At 33.3% G+C, this 22364-nt stretch overlaps 3 protein-coding genes across 5 annotated transcripts; 2 read left to right on the forward strand and 1 right to left on the reverse strand.

The window, feature by feature from the left end:
- The first annotated feature begins 83 nt into the window (after positions 1-83).
- On the forward strand, positions 84-6118 carry Trim9 (E3 ubiquitin-protein ligase Trim9). Of its 2 annotated transcripts, XM_013326084.1 has the most exons (10): positions 84-988; positions 1107-1202; positions 1334-1567; positions 2097-2244; positions 3209-3235; positions 3516-3658; positions 3820-3958; positions 4116-4346; positions 4791-4963; positions 5302-6118. In XM_013326084.1, exons 1-10 carry the CDS (start codon positions 305-307, stop codon positions 5434-5436), a joined length of 2010 nt encoding a protein of 669 aa, XP_013181538.1. In that variant the 5' UTR covers positions 84-304; the 3' UTR covers positions 5437-6118. The 2 variants fall into 2 exon arrangements, with proteins under 2 accessions (XP_013181538.1, XP_013181540.1); XM_013326086.1 differs by lacking the exon at positions 3209-3235.
- A 3761-nt stretch (positions 6119-9879) lies between these two features.
- Positions 9880-14487, reverse strand: me31B (ATP-dependent RNA helicase me31b). 2 transcript variants are annotated; one of them, XM_013324203.1, is made up of 8 exons: positions 14408-14487; positions 13772-13993; positions 13614-13695; positions 13321-13527; positions 12591-12762; positions 12219-12369; positions 11826-12021; positions 9880-11394 (listed from the first exon to the last, which is right to left on the reverse strand). In XM_013324203.1, exons 2-8 carry the CDS (start codon positions 13837-13839, stop codon positions 10942-10944), a joined length of 1329 nt encoding a protein of 442 aa, XP_013179657.1. In that variant the 5' UTR covers positions 13840-13993; positions 14408-14487; the 3' UTR covers positions 9880-10941. The 2 variants fall into 2 exon arrangements, with proteins under 2 accessions (XP_013179657.1, XP_013179661.1); XM_013324207.1 differs by lacking the exon at positions 14408-14487 and adding an exon at positions 14095-14326.
- A 396-nt stretch (positions 14488-14883) lies between these two features.
- LOC106124462 (WW domain-binding protein 4) lies at positions 14884-17219 on the forward strand. The gene is made up of 7 exons (XM_013321148.1): positions 14884-15099; positions 15181-15253; positions 15333-15524; positions 15694-15838; positions 16040-16139; positions 16318-16482; positions 17014-17219. Coding segments are annotated over exons 1-7 (870 nt in total). The 5' UTR covers positions 14884-15097; the 3' UTR covers positions 17207-17219.
- Positions 17220-22364: the final 5145 nt, after the last annotated feature.

Below are 22364 nucleotides of genomic sequence, written 5' to 3' on the forward strand. Positions count from 1 at the left end.
TTATCTCAGCAAAGCAATCGTCGTTCCTTGTCCTTGCGCCTTCACCTCATTCACTCTCACTCACTCACTCACTCAGTCGACCACAATTTGTCAAGAGTAGTGTATTTGTCTTATTAGTTTTTTTTTTATTTTATTCGCCTCCAATAATCAAAACGTAAACTACGAGTTGTTTTGTGAAATATCTAGGTTTATAAGTAACAACCTATAAAATATTGCGTTTGTAATCTACTATGTTATAAATAACGGTGATATTATTAGTGAGTGATTGTGAAATAATTCTTTATTACATCGGAATGGACACAAAATGGAAGAAGAATTAAGATGTTTTGTTTGTAAAGAATTCTACAAAGAACCAGTATTGCTACCTTGTGGGCACGCATTGTGCCGTGTTTGTGCTGTTGGCCTACAAAGTCATTTACCAGAAGCAGACAATGCCTCGGGTACTGCAAATGACTATCAGGAGGCAGATAAGGCATCTGTGTCGAGCGAAACCGATAGCGGTGTCGTTTGTGGATCTAGACCTAATAGTTTCGCGGGAACACCGGCTGCCGCAGTGTATTCGTCGGCAGCTTTCAGCCTCCTGTGTCCGCAATGTAACAAACAAGTTTTTTTGGACGACAATGGAGCCGAAGGGCTACCACCTTTTCGAGTGATGCGTACTATCGTAGAGCGATTCGGCGGTGTAGTAGGAGCGCCACCTGCAGAAGAAGCTTGTCAGATGTGTGAAGGTGAAAGACGGGCTGCTGTAGTTCGATGCGAACAATGTTCAGTGAGGTATTGTGCCGGTTGTCGTGACGCCTGGCACCCTACTCGCGGTCCCCTCGCGCAGCATGAGTTGCGCGCCCTAGGAACTACGTGCTCAGATCATGGATCGCCTCCAGTTCTGTACTGCAACACATGTTTAGTGCCGATTTGCCAGCGGTGCCTGGGTGAGCGACACTCCGCCCATGAAACACAGCAGCTTTCCAGTGCAGCTAGAGCTCATAAGGTAACATTGACAATGGAACTACATTAAGTTGAAGCAAGCTAAATTGCATGTACTTTTGTGCTTATTTATCATCATTTAGATATGATGTTTTAAATATTTGGTAACCATTTTTTTACAGACTGAATTATCACAATCACTCCAGCAGCTTTCAGAACAAGCAAAAGCCATGACTGAATATATTCAGCTAGTCAAAGGATCCGGAGATAAAATAAATGTAAGTAATCATTTATAGATGTAATGTAGCGCAAGGTTACAAACTATCCATAGCTTATAAATATTTATTGCAAAATTGAATATTCTTTATCAAACACTTATTTTACAAAATCAAAATCCAAAAAATTACAGGAATCGTGTGAAGAACTAGAAAGACAAATAGATCAGGCATGTGCAGAAGTAACCCGTGCAATAGACCGACGCAGAGACGAACTGGTCAGAGCTGCTCGGAATACCCGGTCACAAGCTATAGCAAATATGCGCTTACTCACTTCCCATGCTGCGCAGAAGTTACGTGAAGCCACTGCTTTACTGCATTTTTCTATAGAAGCTTTAAAGGAATCAGATCATGCTGCATTCTTACAGGTATGTTGACAATAATCAGTAAATAAGTATTTGAATTATTTGATTTTAAATAACACCTTTAATAAAACCTCATAGTATATTTTATCTTTTTATTATTACATAGAATTAAGAATTTTTAAAACTAAGGTTCTTACATATTTATAGTTGTATAGATTATACCACAATCAATAGTTGGAAATTATAACCTTATGATTAAGGTGTGGCATATAAGATACTATCATAATCAGATAAGTGTACACAATAAGTATTATATACAAAATAATGTCTTTATACTGTACTAATATAATAATAGTGAAAAAATTAATGGAATATACAATTTAATAAAATTCATCATTGAACATAAACTTTACATGTTTGATAAACATGTAATCAACAATAAAAAAAAGTAACTGTCTTGATTTATATAAAGACTTACTTTGTGCAATTTATGTAATTTTCACCAAATCAATCACTCCATGGTACTGCGATTTTATATTAAGTGAACAGCCCTGTGGCAGTAAATGTGTTAATAGTAAATGTTTGTTTCCAGGTGGGGAACATCCTGTCGGCTCGTGCGCAGGAGACAGCCGCGGGTCTCTGCTCGTCGCTCGACCCGCCGCCTTCCCCGCCCGCCCTAACGCTAGACATCGAGCCTGTCATACGCACAGTTAGGACTATGAATTTCGTTGAATGCATACGTAAGAAAAAGCTTTTCTTTTACTTTATTTGATAATTTTTGGCAACCCTTATTTAATGTCTTCAAAAACACATTATTATACATTTTTTTAAATGTAAAAGAAAAGTGAAACAAAAAATCTCAATGTATATTCCCTAAAGCTTGTGTAATAGAATATTTTCTATTGAAAAGTGCAGTTCCTAAGGCCACTTGTTATTTAGTTTTTATTGTATTGTAAGTAATTTGATACAGTTCATTGAAGCGTGTAATGGCCGCCGATGTAATCGATCGCATACGGGATATCCTAATGTATTTAAATAATAGAATGTTTATCATTTCATTCTAAGCATATTACATATATAAACATGTGAATTCTCAGTCTCTCAAGTCTCGGTTAAAGTTTATAAAAAAAATTACAATCCATAAACAAGACACTCAAGCAAGAGAGAATATAAGGGTAAAATATTGGGGTACCTTAAACTCTCGCTTATCAAGGCTAGACTATAATATTTTTTTTATTATTGACTGATTAGTATTTTATCTGTTAGTTAAAGCCATTGACGCAACTAAAAATAGAACATCGATTGTTAATTTTAGATTTTCGATTATAATGTTGCACTTATGGTTTATCTTTTGTATAAACTATGTTGACATATATGTATGCATTCCTTTGCAAGCAACAATGAAAACACTTGACATATTTAATTAAAAATTATACAAAGATATTAACATGCTATTTAAGAATGACATTGTATGTTAATACATACAGAATGGAACTGCTGGAATTTATATTTCATTTCGATATAATAAATAATTTTACAAATTAAAAATAAATAAGTTTTTAATAGCATATGGTTATTCAGCTTGTCAAGAAAATCAACAAATAAAATTTCTCTTTTTTTTTACTTTTTATCGTAGAACTGAATTCATACTTTTGTTATTCAATATTTATAAAATTGTTTTACTTTTACGCAAACGTAATGCAGCATTGGAAAAACAAATGAAGTCATCAGGTTAGTAATGTTTAAATCTTTTGTTTTAATTCAAATATGATTACATTTTTACATACAATATTGTAAAATTAAAAATAGATATGCAACATACCTAAATGCCAGAGAGGCTCATTGACTAGTTTTTGCATTTGCATTTCATTATATATTTCATTCAAGAAGCCAGAAAAATTCGGTAATCGTAGCATGTAGTAGCAGCTTTCGTGTCTGCATTTTGGACTTAGTATTAGGTATCTAGAAGTATTATTATGTAGAATTTAGAATGTTTGTGTGTGTGTCGCAGCGCCGGGCGCGCCAGAGATGGCGGTGGAGGCGTGCGCGGCGCGCGGCTGCTCGTGCACGCTAGCGTGGCGCGCGCCCGCTGCGCCTGCCGCCGTGCGCGGTTACGTCCTCGAACTGGACGACGGACTCGGCGGACCCTTCCGAGTTAGTACCAGTACCCAGTACAACATTTTTTTATTAATTTCATCCTGAATAAAGAGAGACGTTTAAACGGATAACAGTAAATGCAAAATAATATTTATTGTATACCTTATTGGATGAAGGGCATATTATAAATCTAAAGAGTGTTTGGTTATGTGTGGCAGGAGGTGTACTGCGGACGCGAGACGGTGTGCACGGTGGACGGATTACACTACGCTTCGTTATACAGCGCGCGCGTGAAGGCCTTCAACGGTGCCGGCGAGGGGCCCTACAGCGAGATCATCGGGCTGCAGACCTCGCCCGGTATGACTTTATAGTCTAAGAGGAATAGTATGAAATGAATGATGGAACTTATTGTTTTGATTCGTTGTATAGAAAATTCAGAAGTTATGGGTTTGGTATAGGAACATATATTATATAGACCCGATTTTCATTTATACGTGTGTGTGTGTGGCGTCAGTGGCGTGGTTCGCGTGGGACTTGCGGTGTGCGGGTGCGGAGGACGCGCTGTGCCTGAGCGCAGACGGGCTGAGCGCGCGCGCTGCGGGCTGGCAGCCGCGCGTGGTGCTCGCGGACCAGCCTCTAGCGCGCGGCGTGCACTATTGGCGCCTGCGTCTCGACGCGCACGATGGCGACGCGGACCCCGCTTTCGGCATCGCACGGGCCGATGTTGCCAAGGACAAAATGCTCGGTCAGTTTACACCAACACTACACATGGGTATGCGCAATGACCACGTAACAGTGTTGCGCCAAGCAACAACAGCTACCGTTGCACAAATAGTTCGGCTCGCACGGTGAAATACTACGATTACGCAGAACATATATCTATATTAAAAAAGTTAAAAATTCTTTATTGAGCAGAAAAATCATTTTCACAAAAATGTTGTGGGCTCTGTCTCCTGAACTAGTAAATACTGTGTAGGTACGTTCATCTCGTTATTTCAGCGAATTTCGGTGGCCGCCTGCTTGTTTGCCCCCTTTTAATATAATGATTTATATTGCTTAAAGCGGAGACGAAAGAAAGTTGGCGGAAACTGGGTCTTCTGTAAAATATCAAGGTCATACACAAATTTTTAGTGAAATCCATTTTGCGTTTGTGATAATCACAAAATGATAATATGAACATGTTTTGCAGGGAGCGACGCTCTGGGGTGGGCGATGTACATCGACAGCGCACGCTCGTGGTTCGTGCACGGCGGAGCGCACGGCGGGCGCGCGGAGGGCGGCGTCACTCGCGGCAGCACTGTCGGTGTCCTGCTCGACCTCGCGCGCGGCACGCTCCGCTTCGCAGTCGACGACCGCCCGCAGGTACATATCTCACTAAATGCTAGCTTATATTTCAAATCACCACGAGAACATTTTGCAAAGAATTATTAAAACTTATTCATTCAATATATGACATAAAAAGAAATATTTGAATGTTATACCTATCTAAATCTAAGGAGTGGTTTTTCTAGTAATCATCGGAACGGCCAAAGACCTTTTTTGACGGAACTTTGTGGCCAAGGTAGCCGATGCAGGTTATATGCGTGTTATAAGCAACTTATTTTTTTATTCTGCAAGGATAAAGCCTTGGCCGACCGGTAGTTTTACCTAAAATAATTGGGCTACCTTGTTCTTATAAAAGCATCGATAAATTATTGCAGGGCGATATAGCATTCACTGGTCTGCGCGGCGCGTTCTACCCGGCCGTGTCGTTGAACCGCGGCGTGGCTGTCACGCTGGAGCCTGGTCTGCAGCCGCCACCTGAGCTGCTCATGGAAACCCTCGCCATTGAATAACACACCATACTCTTTCATCTACTTCCACTGTGACGAGAATAAGCGCATATACATTTTGTATATCCAAATAGGTATTTTTTGGCGACAAATGTTGAAACTGGATTACAGAAAACATTTGATATTTTTTAGCTATAAAATGTAACATGAATTAGTTCCCATCCTCCACGGCCGACAATGGCTGACGATGATCTCTCTATGGAGCCATTTTTTATATTATTTGTCGAAAAACTTACAATTTAACAATTAAAATTTAAAACAAAAATAGTTTAATTGTATTGTAATTTGTTTGCGAAAGTATTTTGATGTTTGGATATGGCCAAGACAATTAACTTAGATAATTCCCGCCCATTTTATTACTAACATACTAATATTTATAAATTAATTTAAAAATTAAATTAAAAATGACGTGTTGCTTTGTATGTGTGTTGAGTTTTAACATAGCTTTATGATAAGTGTGACTGAGCGTGGTTTATATATTGATGTTTAGAGGAGAGAATGTGCCATGACCGAACAATTGTTGTTATTCGACATTTACAAAAATTGAGTCATTTTAAATGTTTTTAAAAGTTATGTCAATTAGGTAGATGATAAAAATCACTTCAAAGATGTGAATCATAATTTGATGATAAATAATAATAAATTTGTGCGAATACTAATTAAGCAATATTTAATATGTAACAAAATACGGATGAACGAATATATAAAAACATCATCAGCTCACTATACGTCCCCACTGAGGAGCTCGGAGCCTACCCTAAGTTAGGGGTGATTAGGCCATAGTCAACCACGCTGGCTCACTGCGGGTTAGTTGACTCATATAAAAACAATGAAAATAAATCGAAATATCCATTTAATTAAAAAATTACACCACCATTGTTTATCCCAGTTCGAATAAAAAAAACGTGAACACTCGTTTATGTAGTTAAAGGTTTTTTTTATATCTTTTTCTTCTCATATAATAATTTCATTTATATTATTTTTCATCTTTATAATAAAGGACAGGGAATTAATAAAATTCGTCCAATTTTAAAAAAAAAACCTTTTTTATAACTAGTACTTATAACTTGTATCGTAAGTGCTTTGATATGAAGTTTGGATTTTTTATTTAATGGAAGAATATTTAGAATAATTTAACTTTGTAAGACTTTCACCCCCTTCAGCCGTATTCTTTTAAACTTGGTTTGCTTGCGATTAAACGTAGTACAGATTTTTATAAGAATAAAGGCAAGGTTTGTCATAATAAAGATTTCAGCGTTCGTCTCAAATATTATATAGGCTTTATCTTTTTTATAGATTTTTGTATCTTTTTTCCAGTAGGGATAAAACCGAGCTTTTTATGTATTAGTTAGGCTCACATTAGATAGCTCTTAAAAAAATTGTACTTAATATATCCTACTTAGTGGTAGTTATAGTAACATATCATATAGATTTTTACTTATTTATTTGACTTTTATTAATATAACTTCAACTTTTACTCATCAATTTTGCATTGATGTAATTTAAAACCTTTGAGGTTAATGGAATTTATGTAAAAAGCAGCAGCTGATTTTATTTAACTTAAGTATAAAAATGCCTAATGCCTTTTGCTTCTTTGATAATTATCGTTAGTTTTTCGTTTTTTTTTATTTATTTATAAACAATTATTGTTTTAAAAGACAATTAAGAATTAATATTCCACACTTAAAATTCCAGTGAAATATGTTTTTTTATTTTTATTTATGCACTTATATTAATTTTTCTGTTTGATTTATCGTTTATGATAATAGGTACCTGAAAAGAAATAATTTATTCCAAAACCCACCATTATGTTTTTTTTTATTTGAATATATTGACTGATTTCTTTTTCTTTTAAATGTACTTTAATATTACTGTTATTCTTAGTGACTTAAAAGCTGAAATATATTATAAATCCAAAACAATATATAGGATCTTTGTTATTGAGTCCATATTTTACTTTAGAAATGTCTTCAGTGTAATATACGTAAAACATTTTTAGATTTATTTTCTTTAAGTTTATTTAGAAGTAGTAGGTGTCTTTTTATTTCCCTATCCACCCTGTATTTGTATGTAAAGAGAAAAATAAATACATACTATATGCTTTGCTTGCCTAACGTAATATTTAGGAATCATAGTTTGTTTCTCAAAATATTTACATTATGCATTCTTTATCGTCGTATATAAAATTTGTAAGAATTGTTTTACATATTATGTGTTTTCACTGCCAAACCCTTTCCTTAAAAATAAATAATATGAATATGAGTACATTTTGTACAAGTTTCTTAGTGTTTTCTCTGTGGAAACTCTCGGTTAGAAAAATAAAAGTATTTTCACTTTTATTAGACAACATAAATTAGACTTAAATGTCTATTCGTATGAAGCATCTAATTTGTATCTCTGACAATAATTCATGGAATACCTCTGAGCTGTATTTGTTAAACATTGTTCTTGCTGTATTCGTAAATGTATAGAGTAAGTGAATGTCATCTGTCAATTTTTATCCGAAAGACACTTACTGTACCTGTTATTTTGTAAAAATAAATCCGCCTTTTATATAGTTTTCAAATGATTTTCGTAAAATGTCATTAAATTCGTCGGAATGAATCCAAGCGATCATCATTGTTAAACCTGCTCACAGCAGTTAAACTATATATCCTATGTACTTATATACATTAACGACTGAATTCGTACTTGTATTAAATAAGTTATATTTTACAATTTGTTTTCTTTCCCCTTTATCGCTTTGTCTTATTTGGTTTTATTGTTGATTATTAAAATCAATTTAAATGTGTTATTCCCGAATAAAATTAAACAATTGTACTAAAAACTTGTGACCTCGGGTGTGTCCTAAAGTTTGCCTCTAAGTTTAATGAAAGACTAGATTCTTTAGCCTTATCCAAAACAAGACCCTATATATGTTTAGTGTTAAGATATTATTCAAAAAAAAATAGTTATGTTCTATCAGCTGCTTTCCCGTCAATTCTTGTTATTTTCATTATGCAAACATCGAATAATTTGTCTGCATACAACTTAAAATTACACAATCAGTCTTCAATGCATAGTCCAATCATTATCAAGTTGCGCGGCGCTCAGAACACTAGCCGTGTTGCGACCTCGCGATAACGCGTTGCACCCACACGCAACGGAAGCATTTGATATCGCAGTCATATCACAAAAGTAGTAAACTCTACCTACAAAATATCGACGCAATTCCCCAGCTAAAGTCGCATGTCCAAATTTAAATTGTTCTATAATTTTCTTGCATTACTAATAGTTGAACGTGTCATATCCTAACGGTCAAAGATATTTGCGTGTTAAGGGAGTCGTAAGATGAAAATAAATAACAAAGTTTGTGTGAAGAGTTTATTTTGGCCCATATTTTAAACAACGATATATTTTTTGGGAAAAGGAAAAGAAGATTAATTATTATATAACAGAATGTGTTGCTCATAAATTTAATCAGCACCTCAGATTCCTGAAGGTTTTTGTAACATGTAACTTTAATATAATAATTTAATTTTATAAATCGCGAACCCAAAAGGTATTTAATTTTGAATTTATATAAATTGATACAATATGTTACAAATCTTTTTAAAACAAATATTCAAGTTTAAAAAAAATACATTTACTTTGGTAACGAAACCTTCGCTTTGTTGTTCATACTTATTAGATTACAAACATAAAAAAATAACAATAAAATTACATGCTTTCCAAGATCAGTTGATATACTGAAAACATGTCAGGTGCATTTCTTGTGATTCGATGACATTTGTCTCCTTATATATATTTTAGAGCATGATTTACACAAGTTATATTTTACAAAAAATCTATGACATACTGGGTGCAACAGTAATATATGTTTTTTTGATTATATAGAAATTGGGTATTTAATAAAAAAAATCACTGCAAGGAGGTTCAAAGCTTAAAATTAATAACCAAAATGTCTATATTTGTTCAGTTTTTTCAAATTACAAGCTTATGTAAAGATATAAAACATATGGTTTTTGGAAGACACAACTAATGAATGGCAATTTTTCTTTTAATAATTTCATCAAACTCTGCCAGCTTTAGATCATAGCTATCACAGATAAACATAGATTTCGATTAACGAAAATCGTTGAAATAAGTTAATTGATTTACAATAAATTCGACATCAATCAGGTTATTCCAATTCTTCTACACCAAACTTGATAATTTGAGTGGTAAACAAAATTGTACACATTTACTTGCTTGTGCCGAACCAGGAACATAAAACGAAAGACTATTATGCAAATGTTTTATCAAGCTAAATGCATTGTGAACAAATATTACATACACAGAAAAACAATATAAATTGCAATGACATACCTAAAAACATAAAATTAAAATAAAAGTTCTGGCAAGGCCAAAATTATGTAGCTCTTCACTTGACATCCCAACAATTAAACCCCCAGAGAGTGATAAATGTTTTTTTTTGTAATAATGGAACACAAAAACTCTCTAAATGAAATCCCCCAGACGTGGCAATGCGTCGCATCTGCAAGCCGCAACAGAGTCTTCTCATTGCCCTGCCTTGTTAGTTGGTCACAGGCGAAATTAAAAAATATTACAAAAGCTAAGGTAGGCCAAAGTAAGGTAATTTTTCATCTGTATTTTTAGAATATATCTTGTTGTTAAGAAAAATTAGCTACAAAATAGTTTTTTTGCTCCAAAAATAATGCCCACCTAAGCTTTGCTTGAAATGGTATGCTTCACATACCCACACTGTGACAAACCGCTTGTAAGATAGAACTCAACTATGACTTGTATCTGTAACATTAAAATCTGGCTAAGATAACAAAACATCATTGACCTAAATAATAAAGAAAACCACAATCATACATCTTACAATCAACATATCCAAATACCTTATTCAGTCCAAATCATTATTTTAGCCAGATTTAATTCAAATGCGGCTTGATGAAAAGAATCATTGCCCCAAGCGGCCAGAGGCAATGTTTTTGACACAGAATTAATTTTTTTCTCATTTATCAATATTTGTCTGAGCTAGTCTTATCGCCTACCCATACCCCAGACGACACAATCACTTGGGAAAGACTATTCTATAAAATGAAACTGGTGCTAGCTCTGTTACCAATATGGGTAGGACACTTGGACACATGTAAGAAGTCTATCACAATTTATGTTAAGATCATGGACAAATCTAGATAGACTCACACAGCAAGGATTCAGATAAATATTTTACGTTTCAACAATGTAGGAAACCGCGCACAGTATCCAATATGGATAAAGGGCGCAGGATGCCTTTCGTAGTCCGTGTTTATTTATATATACACTTTAAAAAAGTTAACCCACACGGGGTATCGAGTCTTATTTCACGATAAACTATTTACACGCACATTTTGTTACAATAAATCACTTTTTACAAATAAGTTTTTTGTTTTTGTTTTTATATCTACTAATTCAGTTCACCAGTCAGTAAGTCCAGATGTTTTTTGTGTGCGAATATCGACGCGCAGCGGCACGGCGTTACTTCTCGGCCGAGTCGTCCTCGTCGGCGCGCGCCACGTATAGCGCGGGGTCAATCACCTTCGGGATAGGCTTGATTTCGGTATTCAGCTCCAGCTCGATGCGGTGCAGAGTGTACCGGTCCTCATAGGTGATCAGATTGATCGCGATACCCAGGTGGCCGAAGCGCCCAGAGCGGCCGATGCGGTGCAGGTATGTCTCGGCCATGCGCGGGAAGTCGAAGTTGATGACCACATTGACCGCCTGCACGTCGATACCCCTGGTGAAGAGGTCAGAGCACACGAGGTTGCGGCAGAGGCCGGCGCGGAAGTCGTGGAACACGCGGTTGCGGTGCGCCTGCGCCATGCGCGCGTGTATGTAATAGCAACAATAACCCAACTCCGTTATTTTCTTAGCCAGCAGCTCCACTCGCTGAGTTGAATTGCAGAATATAATGGATTGATTTATTTGCAGCTGTAACAAAGCAACTTAATTTTAAAACCTTGATAAAAATTTATAAAAAAGCAAAATGAAAGAAAAGAAGAATTATTACATCAAGTAAATGTGTAAAAGTTGTGTCCAACCCAATTTTGTTCTATCAAAATGACATAGTTTGAGTAGGATAAAAGCAAGTAATTACTAAGTACAAAAAAAATAAGGTAACTTATAAAACGGAAAAGTGGTATCAAAACACAACGTAAATGTTTGAAAGAACACTAAAGATTTATATTGTACTTAATGATATAATTAATTATATTGTTTTATAAAATACAAAACATAGTGCACATCAAGAGAAATCAGACCTTGGGAAGATAAAATTCTATATTTATTTTACATGACTGTGTGTACATATAATCTTGATATAAATATAACAAACATTTGTATGATATATATAATATGCTTACCTTTGAAAAAAGTGTATTTAAGCAATGCACTTTTTGTCTTTCTTGAACAAATGCATAGTACTGTGTGACTCCTTTAAGTGTAAGCTCTTCCATGAGGTTAATTTCATATGGCTCCCTAAGGTGCTTCTCCATGAACTGCTTTACACTCAATGGAAATGTGGCTGAGAATAGCAAGATCTGGCGTTCTTTGGGTAGCCTACAAAGGACAATATTTAATTTAATTTAGGTCAATTTAAGTTTTATTAGATTTATTTTAAAAATAAAAACTTGAGACCTCAAACGGGTACTGAGGGCCATTTGTGAAAAGTCAACTTACTTAAATAATAAATGAGAAAGTTGTAAAAATGCACTACGCTCTGGGCAAACAATTAATATTTTTCAAAATATATTTACCGACAAATAACCATGTCCAGCATGCCTTTAAAGTCTTGTGACAGTAATTTATCTGCTTCATCAAGAACCAACATCCTGCACTGATCCATCTTAGCTACTTGTTTATCCATGAGATCAATCATACGACCAGGTGTAGCAATTATTACTTGAACTGTAACAAATACACATTCATTATTACATTTTCAGTATCTTTGGTTTGTTTAAACAATGCTAAATAATATCAAACATATGTACATTTTTACAAGGTTAATCAGAAATAATTGTTTCATGAAAAATATAATGCATCCACTTATTACTTAGTAAAAGTTATGCTAGCTTCCTAAAATTTCAAGTTTACTTTCAAAAAAAAAATAATATAAAAAATGGACTTACCATTTTGATATATACGCATAATGTCATCCCTAAGGTTGGTGCCTCCTGTGGTAACCATTACGCGGATATCTGTGTGTTTTGCCAGTTCAATGCAAATTTGTGATGTCTGTAGTGCTAGCTCTCTAGTTGGGACCACAACTAACGCTTGAATAGCATCTTTTTTTGGATCAACCTGTGGAAGGTTCCTACATCAATATGTTGTAATGTAGAATTTAAATTCTTGATGTTTTATACAAATTGCTCAGATTTTGGTTTATCACTTATTGACAAGTGAAGGGGAATCCAAATAATATCATCATAGTCAATCATTTTTTGTTATTAAGATAACTAACCTACATTGAAAACGAAATTTGTTCATAATAATAGTATTTACTAAATTTTCATAATTCATTTACATGACAAAAACAATGTTGGTCTTTGAAGGTAGGATAAATATTAATATGGTCATATTAAATGAACAAAAATTAAATATTGTGCTAATTTTTTTATTATAAAACATTAAAAAATTGTATTTTAGTCATGGAGAAATCTTACACTATCAGTTCACATTGATGATCATTAATAAATTAGCAGTTTGTAATGACATGTTGGCATAAACATAAAATTTATTTATGTTGTTGAGGAACAGAATTTAATATCAAACAAGATTGTTACAAGACACTGCAAATTTTTAAAATTTCTCTTAATCAATAACTACTGGTAGCAAATTATTGATTAAAAAAATGTATACCTGTTCTAACACTGGAATACAATAAGCTCCTGTTTTGCCAGTTCCATTCTTTGCTCGTGCAAGTACATCTTTTCCGCTTAGGGCAACAGGGATTGCAGCCTCTTGAATAGGTGAAGGCTTTTCCCATCCCTTCTCAAATATACCCATCAGTAGCTCTCTCTTTAGGCAAAACTCTTCAAATTCATTACCTCTTGTATCCGTCACATCCTAAGTTTACACAGTATTGTATTAGGCAAATTAATTGCAGACTAATTAATAATGATTAAAAATGAGGGTAGTTTAAAGCAACTCACACTGGTCTTTATTCTTCTGTCTTTGGGGGGTATTTTTAATTTCGATTTCCATCCTTTGTCTTCCACAGTTTTATCTACATCTCTGTAAAATTATACAAGCGTAAGAACTCTAAATTCCAGCTATATGATGATAAATAATTATATACTAATGTACTTACCCCTTCGTCTGGTTATTCATACTGTTTCCAACGTGATTACTTGAACTAATTCTATTTTCGGTCATCATTTTTTCAACAAACTTCCACTAGGAGTCACTAAAATTAGAACCTTATCACAAATATTTATCCAAGTCCAACACTAAACAATTTTTACGACAAATCACTTTTAGATACATATGCTATGAAAAGTTTTTCACGTTCACCAACTTATCCGAGGGATACCTGAAAGATAAAGAGACAAATGTTAATCAAAGCGTTACGATTTCAACACAAAGTCATTATATACGAGACGCGTCAACAAGCAAAATATATACATAAAGTACCTATAGAACAACTGCAGGCATATAATTTCTATTTTGTCGAGGATCGAAACTAACAGTAAGCTGGTATAACAAGTAACAAAAGACATAGAACCTAAAATGACGAAAACAAATACAAAGTAAGATTGAAGAGATGTTCGAAGATAAATGTTCTATTCAATGTTCCAATTTAATATGGCGGCCGTATACTGGGGGTAATCAGTAGCAAAATTTCTTGAAGTTAATACTGATGGACATAGCGAACAAAAAGAAATGTTAAACAAATATACTAAACGGATGTCAGGTAAGCTATTAATATAAAATAAACAAATATCACCTTGATAAAACTTTAGAAAAGACGGCGACACTCGATATTCGACGACGACATCACAAAGTAACCAAGCGACAGTGTTGCCAATTTATGAAATTTACAGTTACAAAAGATCAATGTTGCTAATTGGCAAAAATATGTTCGGTACCATTCGGCACCTTTATTAAAGGATCATTTTGTAATTATTATTAGAAAACATAACATTTTATAACTTGGTTGGTGGCAAAATTGAACTCAATTTGTGAAATTATTTATTTCTAATTCAAAAAGAATATTTAAAACGAATGTTTGTCATAAAATCGGTTTTATTACCTGATATTAGTGATATTTGTATTAAAATTATCCATTACTTTATCACCCCATTCGCAATTACTTTTGCAATTAAATTTGGTTAAGAAAAATAACCAAAAAAAAGAAAAAGTTAAATATTTTCGGTCCGCCTGAAGAAGTGGCAGTGCCAGAGCAGTTGAACTAATGTCAAAACAAATTCTGTCACTGTCATTCTCTGTTATCATAACCTTCTAATTTATAAACTTAGAAAAATATACTGTTGATAAATATTAATGATAATTGATAACCTTTCTAGCGTGACATACCAAACTATAATTTTATATTCGTTGTTTAAGCGTGTAACTAAACTAACAAAAAAGTATTACCTCAAAACCATTGCAAGCTAAGAACACAACAAGGCATACAATGTAACGAAAATAATAAATAGTCTTTGTTCGACTTTTACTTATATCAACATATAACTCCTAATTCCTTTAAAATTATTTCAGGACAGAATACTGGCAGTCGACCGCTCGGAAATATTGTGAATTTTGCAAGTGTTGGTTTGCAGACAGTAAAGTGGTATGTAATTAAAAATAGACATACTTAACGTTTGTAATTCATTTTCGAATTACACTTACTTTCCTTAATCCTTTTTCAGTGTATATCATTTCATGAGAATGGTAAGAGACACAAGGAAAATGTTCAAAAGCATATTTCTCAACTTAGCAAAAAAAGTGCAAAGGAATTTAAGCAAAAAGAAAAAATTGATGATGAAATGAAAAAAATGGAAGCAGCTGCCATGGCTGCTTACTTAAAAGATGTTAAGAATAATGGTGATCTCACATCTAAAGTAAGTTCATTGTATGTTGAATTTCTTGTCTCTTAGATAACTAAACAATTAAAAAAACTACCATATTAGACGTTGAACTCTGCAGACTTCCACATTCTTATAAGGGAATAGTGGTGCTGTCATTTTTTGCTATGTCATACCTTTAGGCTATTTATTCTATATTATACAGGTTATAAATGAAATGGTTGAGAAAAGCGGAGGCAGTGCAGCTGATATAACTCTCAGTTGTAGCACAAAAGATAAATCAGCTCCTGAGTGGCATGAAATTAAAAGTGAGAGTGGAAGTTCTTATTTCTGGAACACAAAGACAAATGGTGAGTTTTATAGTATACATACTAAAAATTACTGCTCCAGAAACTTTAATAAAGTTATGAGCGACATAACAATTTGTTGCTTGTTTGCCCCCTTGTGCTATAAAAAATAAAATAAAAAAAACAAAGGAAAATAGTGTTCTAACAGAAATACTACATAACTAAGTCTTTATATAATTAACCTTTGTTAATGTTTTATTACAGAAACAACCTGGAATCCACCAGATAATTATTTATCAATAGTAAAACAAGAAGAAAAGAAACTAAAAAATGAGCAGCCAGAAAAGAAACAGAAAAAACCTAAGTATGTGATTGGTTTTTTACCTTTTACCTTTAATAACTTTTGTTACTTTCGAGTCACTTATCAACTGTTATGAAAAGAAAAGGTCAACAAATGATTGAAATATTATTGAAGAGATGATCATTTATGTATTTAGTCAACAGAAAATAAGATTATCTTTATAATTGTATTTTTATTTCAGGAAACAAAAACAAGATGAGTGTTTCAAAGAAGTTGAAGCTCTAATGAAAAGAGAGAAAATGAAAGATTTAGCCGATAACACAAAGCCTAGCAATAGTGATGTCCAGTATGGGCCGTCACAACGCCCGGCCAATCCGTATGGTTCATGGAAACCAGTTGTTGATGAGTAAGTTATTATTTTACTGCCATTTAGAAAATTATATGAATCATACTAATATTATAAATGTGAATATTTGGATGGGTGGAAGGATGTTTGTTTAAAGGTATCTCCAGAATGGCCAAATGGATCTTGATGAAATTTGGCGTACATGTAGAACATAGTCTGGAAGGACAAATAGGCTACTAATTATGTTTTTTTTTAATTCCGCCCGGACGGAGTCGCGGGCGACAGCTAGACCATTATAAAAGTCGAAGTAACACACATAATTACAAAGAGAATTATGAAAATGGGTTTTTTCTTTCTTAACAATTATGCAAGTTACTTTAATGTTTTTTAAGAAACCTATATAATACAAAGTGAAAGATAAACAGTTGTTTATTTCTTAAAATGTTTACAATGAAACTATGTAATCTGCAAAAGAAAATACAAAATATTCACTTACAAATCTACATACTCCAATGCTTGTGATAATGCAATTGTACAAGTATACAATATCTATGACATAGTCACGTGCAGAATTCCATATCGGTTTGACAGGTGTCAAGAAACCATAGACCTCCAGTTGCCAAAAGGCAAGGAGCAGCCTCCGCCGCCCGTAGTCGTGCTGCCAGAAGTGGTGCAGTTCAAGGAGAAACGCGTCGAGTCCCTCGGTGACGGACCAGTCGACTTCAAGAAGAGAAAATTGAACGTCCAAAAACGGAACATACGACAGAAACTTGACGATGATTAATAAATATTATAATATAGAAATTGTTTTTTTTTTTTTTTATAAATCCTTGTTTTATTGTGCTGAACTTTGATATCTTAAATTGTTAGTTTTCGATAGAACCAACAGAAGAGTGAATAATTTTAGGATTATTTTTGCAACAGCGTTTTCTTTTGTTAGTCACGTTATTTATACTTGATATAGAAATTATCGCATACAATTATAACGCAAGCTTTATTACATGCGATTCGCGCATCTTAATACATGACTATTTTAAAATGATTTCATCATAACAAAATTAGTCTATAAATAATAGAAAAACTCCTGTAAAGGCATTCAAATTCAATCATGATGCGATTTGCACGTGACTGAATTAGCAAACATTATAATATTGTTCTCAGAACCAAATAATATGAGGGGAAAACCAAGCCTAAAAATATGTAATTTTCAAAATACGTAATTCATCTTTATCAAAACAGTTTTTCTTTGTAAGCTTAGCACCAATAATTACGACTAGAACCATCTTCATCGTCAATTATGTCAAAACAAAATTAGTATGAGATTTATATGTACACTTTATGCCTTTTAGTGTCGCTGCACAAATTTTGGTACAAAGTCAATGACGATATGATGATGCTTGTCATAATTATTCGTCCTAGGCCCACAGCACTTAAATATCATAGGTACATTTTTACCATAATTATTTTTGACACAACAGACATCGTAGTAATTTCGAATTACGCGAACACTTAATTAACAAAGCTTGTTAGACTCAAACTTGGCCAATATCAAAATCTATTCTAAGCTTTTTATTGGGTAACTAGGATTTTAGATGGCTTGCAAAAGAAACTTTATTTTATTACACAACATGCACTCTTTTTGATACGGCTTAAGCTAACAAAACGAACAACTTAATGTTTCGGAAATTCCAAAAAAAAATACTGACCTTATGTGATTTAAAAATGGATCGTTAAAGTTGAAAGATAATAGGTAACTAATTTTATTTTGGAGTGTAATAATTCTTTGTGCTTGTTGTTCTAACCATCACATTAGGCTGATCGTGGTATAGCGGTTAATGTTGTCTTCTTCAGGATGAACTGGGTTCGACTCCGTCCAAAACAAAATCTTGACAATTCCTGTGTCGTCTAGTTGTGCTACAAATAATTTTGCACAATAAGAATATTAATTCACGGCCCCACTGACTTAGGAAAGAAAACAATTCCAACCTTTGAAATTTAAAAGAAACTTTGTTTTTATTTCATTATAACGGCAAATACAAATTGGAGAATCCTTACTTGCCAAAAAGTAATTTACTCACCTTCATATGGCTTCCTGATTACGAGAGGGTTAGAAGTGAATCGAGAAAAGTGTATCACTGACACGAAATAAGTAATGGAATTGGATGACAACTGACATAAGATCAAGTATTTAATTTATAGCAACAACATAATATTTTTGTTGTTATTGAAGTTGCGACTATGTTGCACTTACACGAAATTAAAAACATTAAAAATACTTGTAATTTTTTCGGTTTAAGTAGGAATTAGTGTTAATTATTTTTATTGCCAATGCCTAACAATAAAACGTTTATTAACGTTTAATGTTTAATACAGATACAACCGAATATACCTACTTAATTTAAAACGAACTGCGACGACAAACATAATCAAAGATTCCACACAATGCAAACACTATATTTGCGAGTAGTAAAAAAGTTTATTTGAAATGTAAAGAATACAATTGTATGTATATATTTAAATGCATTGTAGTGATATCAAGGTCACCAAAAGTCAAAAGACGCAAAGATTAACATGTGTCTTTTGATTCTCGTACCTTCCAGGCAGAATCATTGTGTAGTTTTTTGTTGGTAAAATATCTACTAAACATCGTTTCTATTGATTGTTAGCTGTATACACCTCGTTTCTATGACACGAGGATACACTAACAAAGTTGACTAAGATAAAATATGATCCGTGAGCTAACTTGAACTGGGAATAATGTTAGGTATTTACTTTAAGTTAAACTTATTTAGCTATTACGAAAACTAATATTCGACCAAGACTGTAATAAATATTTTTCAATACCGTGTGTAAAAAATTCAAAGGAGAGAAACAATCATTATATATTACATTATCCTCGTTTTTTGAAACTCCACGTCGCGGACGTGCGCGTGGCTCCAGTCACGACTCGATCCGGGTTCCATATGGGCATGACGTAGTACTATTAACGTTAATGCGACATTGTATGTTTTGTACAATATGTCCGGTATCATTGAACGCTGAAGGCGTATTAATCTTTCCGAGCACGAACGGGACGCCAGGTGTCGCTATATAAGATACGACAGGACGGGATCGGATCAATACCGTGTTAACCAGCGATCGACACCATTTCAATCTAGCGTCTAATCTAGACCGAGTTTTGTTGTCTGTTGCCACCGATCCATTGTAATAAATCGTCATGTACAAGCTGGTAAGTTTTTTATTTTTTTTGATATCTAATATTAATAAAATTAATTTAAAAGTTATATGCGCTTGTGCCATGTTTTTTAATTTATTTAAAACGTAAATACATATATTCGCAAATAATCTTATATTAGCGCTTCATGCATCAAAATTTTATTATGTTTCAATTATACAAAATTTTAATTTTTGTCAATGAAAAAAGCTTCTATTAATTGTGAACCTCTAAGTATTATTCATTGTCTACTTGGATTTTCTAAAAAGTTTTTAGGTTAAAATATTTAGCCGTAATCACAAAAAATATCGGTATTTTGATGTAATCACAGAACAATAAAAAAATAATTCACGTTTTGATTGGTATTTTAGAAATTCAAAGTAGTTAAAAATTCCGTTTTTGATGTTCGATTTAATCATTACTAACAGTACTAACTTTTTGTGATTATAAGATATGAACGGCTGTAGAAACTAATTCATAGTAGAAATTATTAATTGAACCGCATTTGATTATTAAAAAGTAATATAAAAGCTACAAAAGAGTTTAATCTTATGATTTTAGATGACCATGCTGTTCGTGGCAGCACTTTTCTTGGCGTCAGTGAGCGCTAAACCGCAAGTGCTACTGGACACGTACGGCTACTACGCGGCGGCGCCCGCCTACGTCGCCTCCTACAGCGCGCCACTAGCTTACTCCTACCCCTACGCCTACGCGTACTCTTACCCCTACGCCTACTACTAAACAAACCCAAAATTCTACTATTCTAATCCTGTCGTAGTGCAGTCAAAACCGATTAAAACGACATCGAAATGACCAACAATGACTTAGTAACAACAGATAATTTTTATAACCAATGTTAATGTTCAATAGGGCAGTTATAAGGCGTTTAGTTAAGATCTTTTGGTCCACATAACTGTCTTTTTAACAGGTGTCATATTTAGCGATTTCTAGTGTAGTTCCCCCTCTAATATTTGAATGCCAAATCAACAATTTTGAAACTATTGCAACATTATTGGGGTAGTAGAATTAGGGATCAGGTGTAAAAAGACGAAGCAGCTTTCTCAAAACGACTATGATTGGAATAAAGGATATAAAATTTGTAACATATAATGTAATTCAATAATAACATACATTTTTGTTAGTGACTGAACTTTATTATTTACTATCAGTATTTGAAGTATATTTATTAAATGTTTATTTAAATATTTCATTTTTCATTTTATATATTATTGTACCAGCTGAAAATATTTTGAGAAACAGGAGCATTGTTTACAAAAGAAGGTCTCTACAACACTGAATCCATCTACCACCACTTAAAGTTTCTACGACTTTAATAAATTATTAGTTTGGGTTCTATCAAGATAAAAACCAGTCATGGAAGTTTTAAACATTTACTCTCTCGAGTATAAATTGGTGGAAAGTACTTAACAGATTTCTATATAACTAAAAGGACAGATATTATCGCCTTCTCGTGAAATTGCCGTTAGGAAAGGTGGACGAAGCTTATCTACGTAAATTAAAGCTTTCAGAGCTTCTAAAAGAATCCGAAGAATTGAGTAAGATTAACAATATAATTTACTATTGGTAATCGTCTTGGCTTTATTTTCATATAATTATACACTTTATAAATAGATAATAAATTGTTGTGCATTAGCAACTAGAATTGAGATTAATTTATTCATCAATTTTAAATGAATTGTACAGACAGTGACGTGGCTGCAATTTGTTACACATTAGATGTAGTCTGAATGAACAATGCGCTGCTTAGTATTATAACATGTCTTATTTTGGTGCAGATGACATAGTTAATGATATAATAATAATGGCATGCACAAGGCCGGCCTGCCTTTGGATATCCCACTTCATTTGTATGCAGAAGGCAAGTTAACATATCGACAGCCTGATATTGAACGGTTAATCTAGCATTGATTTATTAATCTTACTAATATTATAAATGCGAATGTTTAGATGTATGGATGTATGTTTGTTTGAAGATAACTCCAGAACGGCTGCATGGATCACGCTGAAATTTAGCATACATGTTGAACATAGACTGGAAGAACAGATAGATTACTAATTAAGTCTAATTTTAATTCTGCGCGGACGGAGGCGCAGACGACAGCTAGTTATTAAATATTGTCGATATAATTACATCATTTAAGTGATCATAGTTTTTAGTATGCCGGTCATAGTTTGTAAAAGGATTTTTTTCTATACAATGATAAACTATGTGACTCATTGTATAAACATATTTTATTTCCTATCGATACGAGGAACTAAGAATATATTTAGATATTCTAAAATTGTTCTTAGATTGAAATTACTTGAAACATCAACTTCTTTCGCCTCCTTTATGCAAAACAAAAAGTATTCTGTTCTTTTAAATAATTATATTCTAACAAGATAAGCTGTAGTAAATATTTCAACGGCTGGCTTTACATGAAGTTTGCAGAATGGAGTTGCATCTTTAAGAGGGAAAATGAAGGTTAAATATTCTAGATACGTAAAAATAATAAAACTATTTAGTTTCAAGTAAATATGTAAGCTAGTATATTTATTTTGATTGCGTACTTCAAAGAAATGACTTCTATTATTTAATTTCTCTTGTAAATAGTCTACGTATAACATTTACACAGAATACTGATTAAATACAAACGAAATAATTCACAATTAAACCAAGTACATTATGGTAAATTTCTGTAGATACTAATATTATCACTAAACTTGC

This window comes from Papilio xuthus, unplaced genomic scaffold (genome assembly GCF_000836235.2).
Source record: "Papilio xuthus unplaced genomic scaffold, Pxut_1.1 DF828952.1, whole genome shotgun sequence".
Classification (NCBI taxonomy): Eukaryota; Metazoa; Arthropoda; class Insecta; order Lepidoptera; family Papilionidae; genus Papilio; species Papilio xuthus.

What these genes read in the sequence shown, in the direction of transcription:
- me31B (XM_013324203.1), bottom strand. Translation starts at nt 13,839, where the DNA reads ATGATGACCGAAAATAGAATTAGTTCAAGTAATCACGTTGGAAACAGT. An exon ending in ATGAATAACCAGACGAAGGG is followed by an intron (nt 13,696 to 13,771) that starts GTAAGTACATTA and finishes ATAATTTTACAG; the next exon opens with AGATGTAGATAAAACTGTGG. An exon ending in ACAGAAGAATAAAGACCAGT is followed by an intron (nt 13,528 to 13,613) that starts GTGAGTTGCTTT and finishes GTGTAAACTTAG; the next exon opens with GATGTGACGGATACAAGAGG.
- Trim9 (XM_013326084.1), top strand. Translation starts at nt 305, where the DNA reads ATGGAAGAAGAATTAAGATGTTTTGTTTGTAAAGAATTCTACAAAGAA. An exon ending in GATCCGGAGATAAAATAAAT is followed by an intron (nt 1,203 to 1,333) that starts GTAAGTAATCAT and finishes AAAAAATTACAG; the next exon opens with GAATCGTGTGAAGAACTAGA. An exon ending in TGCCAAGGACAAAATGCTCG is followed by an intron (nt 4,347 to 4,790) that starts GTCAGTTTACAC and finishes CATGTTTTGCAG; the next exon opens with GGAGCGACGCTCTGGGGTGG.
- LOC106124462 (XM_013321148.1), top strand. An exon ending in AAGAAACAGAAAAAACCTAA is followed by an intron (nt 16,140 to 16,317) that starts GTATGTGATTGG and finishes TTTTTATTTCAG; the next exon opens with GAAACAAAAACAAGATGAGT. An exon ending in TGGAAACCAGTTGTTGATGA is followed by an intron (nt 16,483 to 17,013) that starts GTAAGTTATTAT and finishes TCGGTTTGACAG; the next exon opens with GTGTCAAGAAACCATAGACC.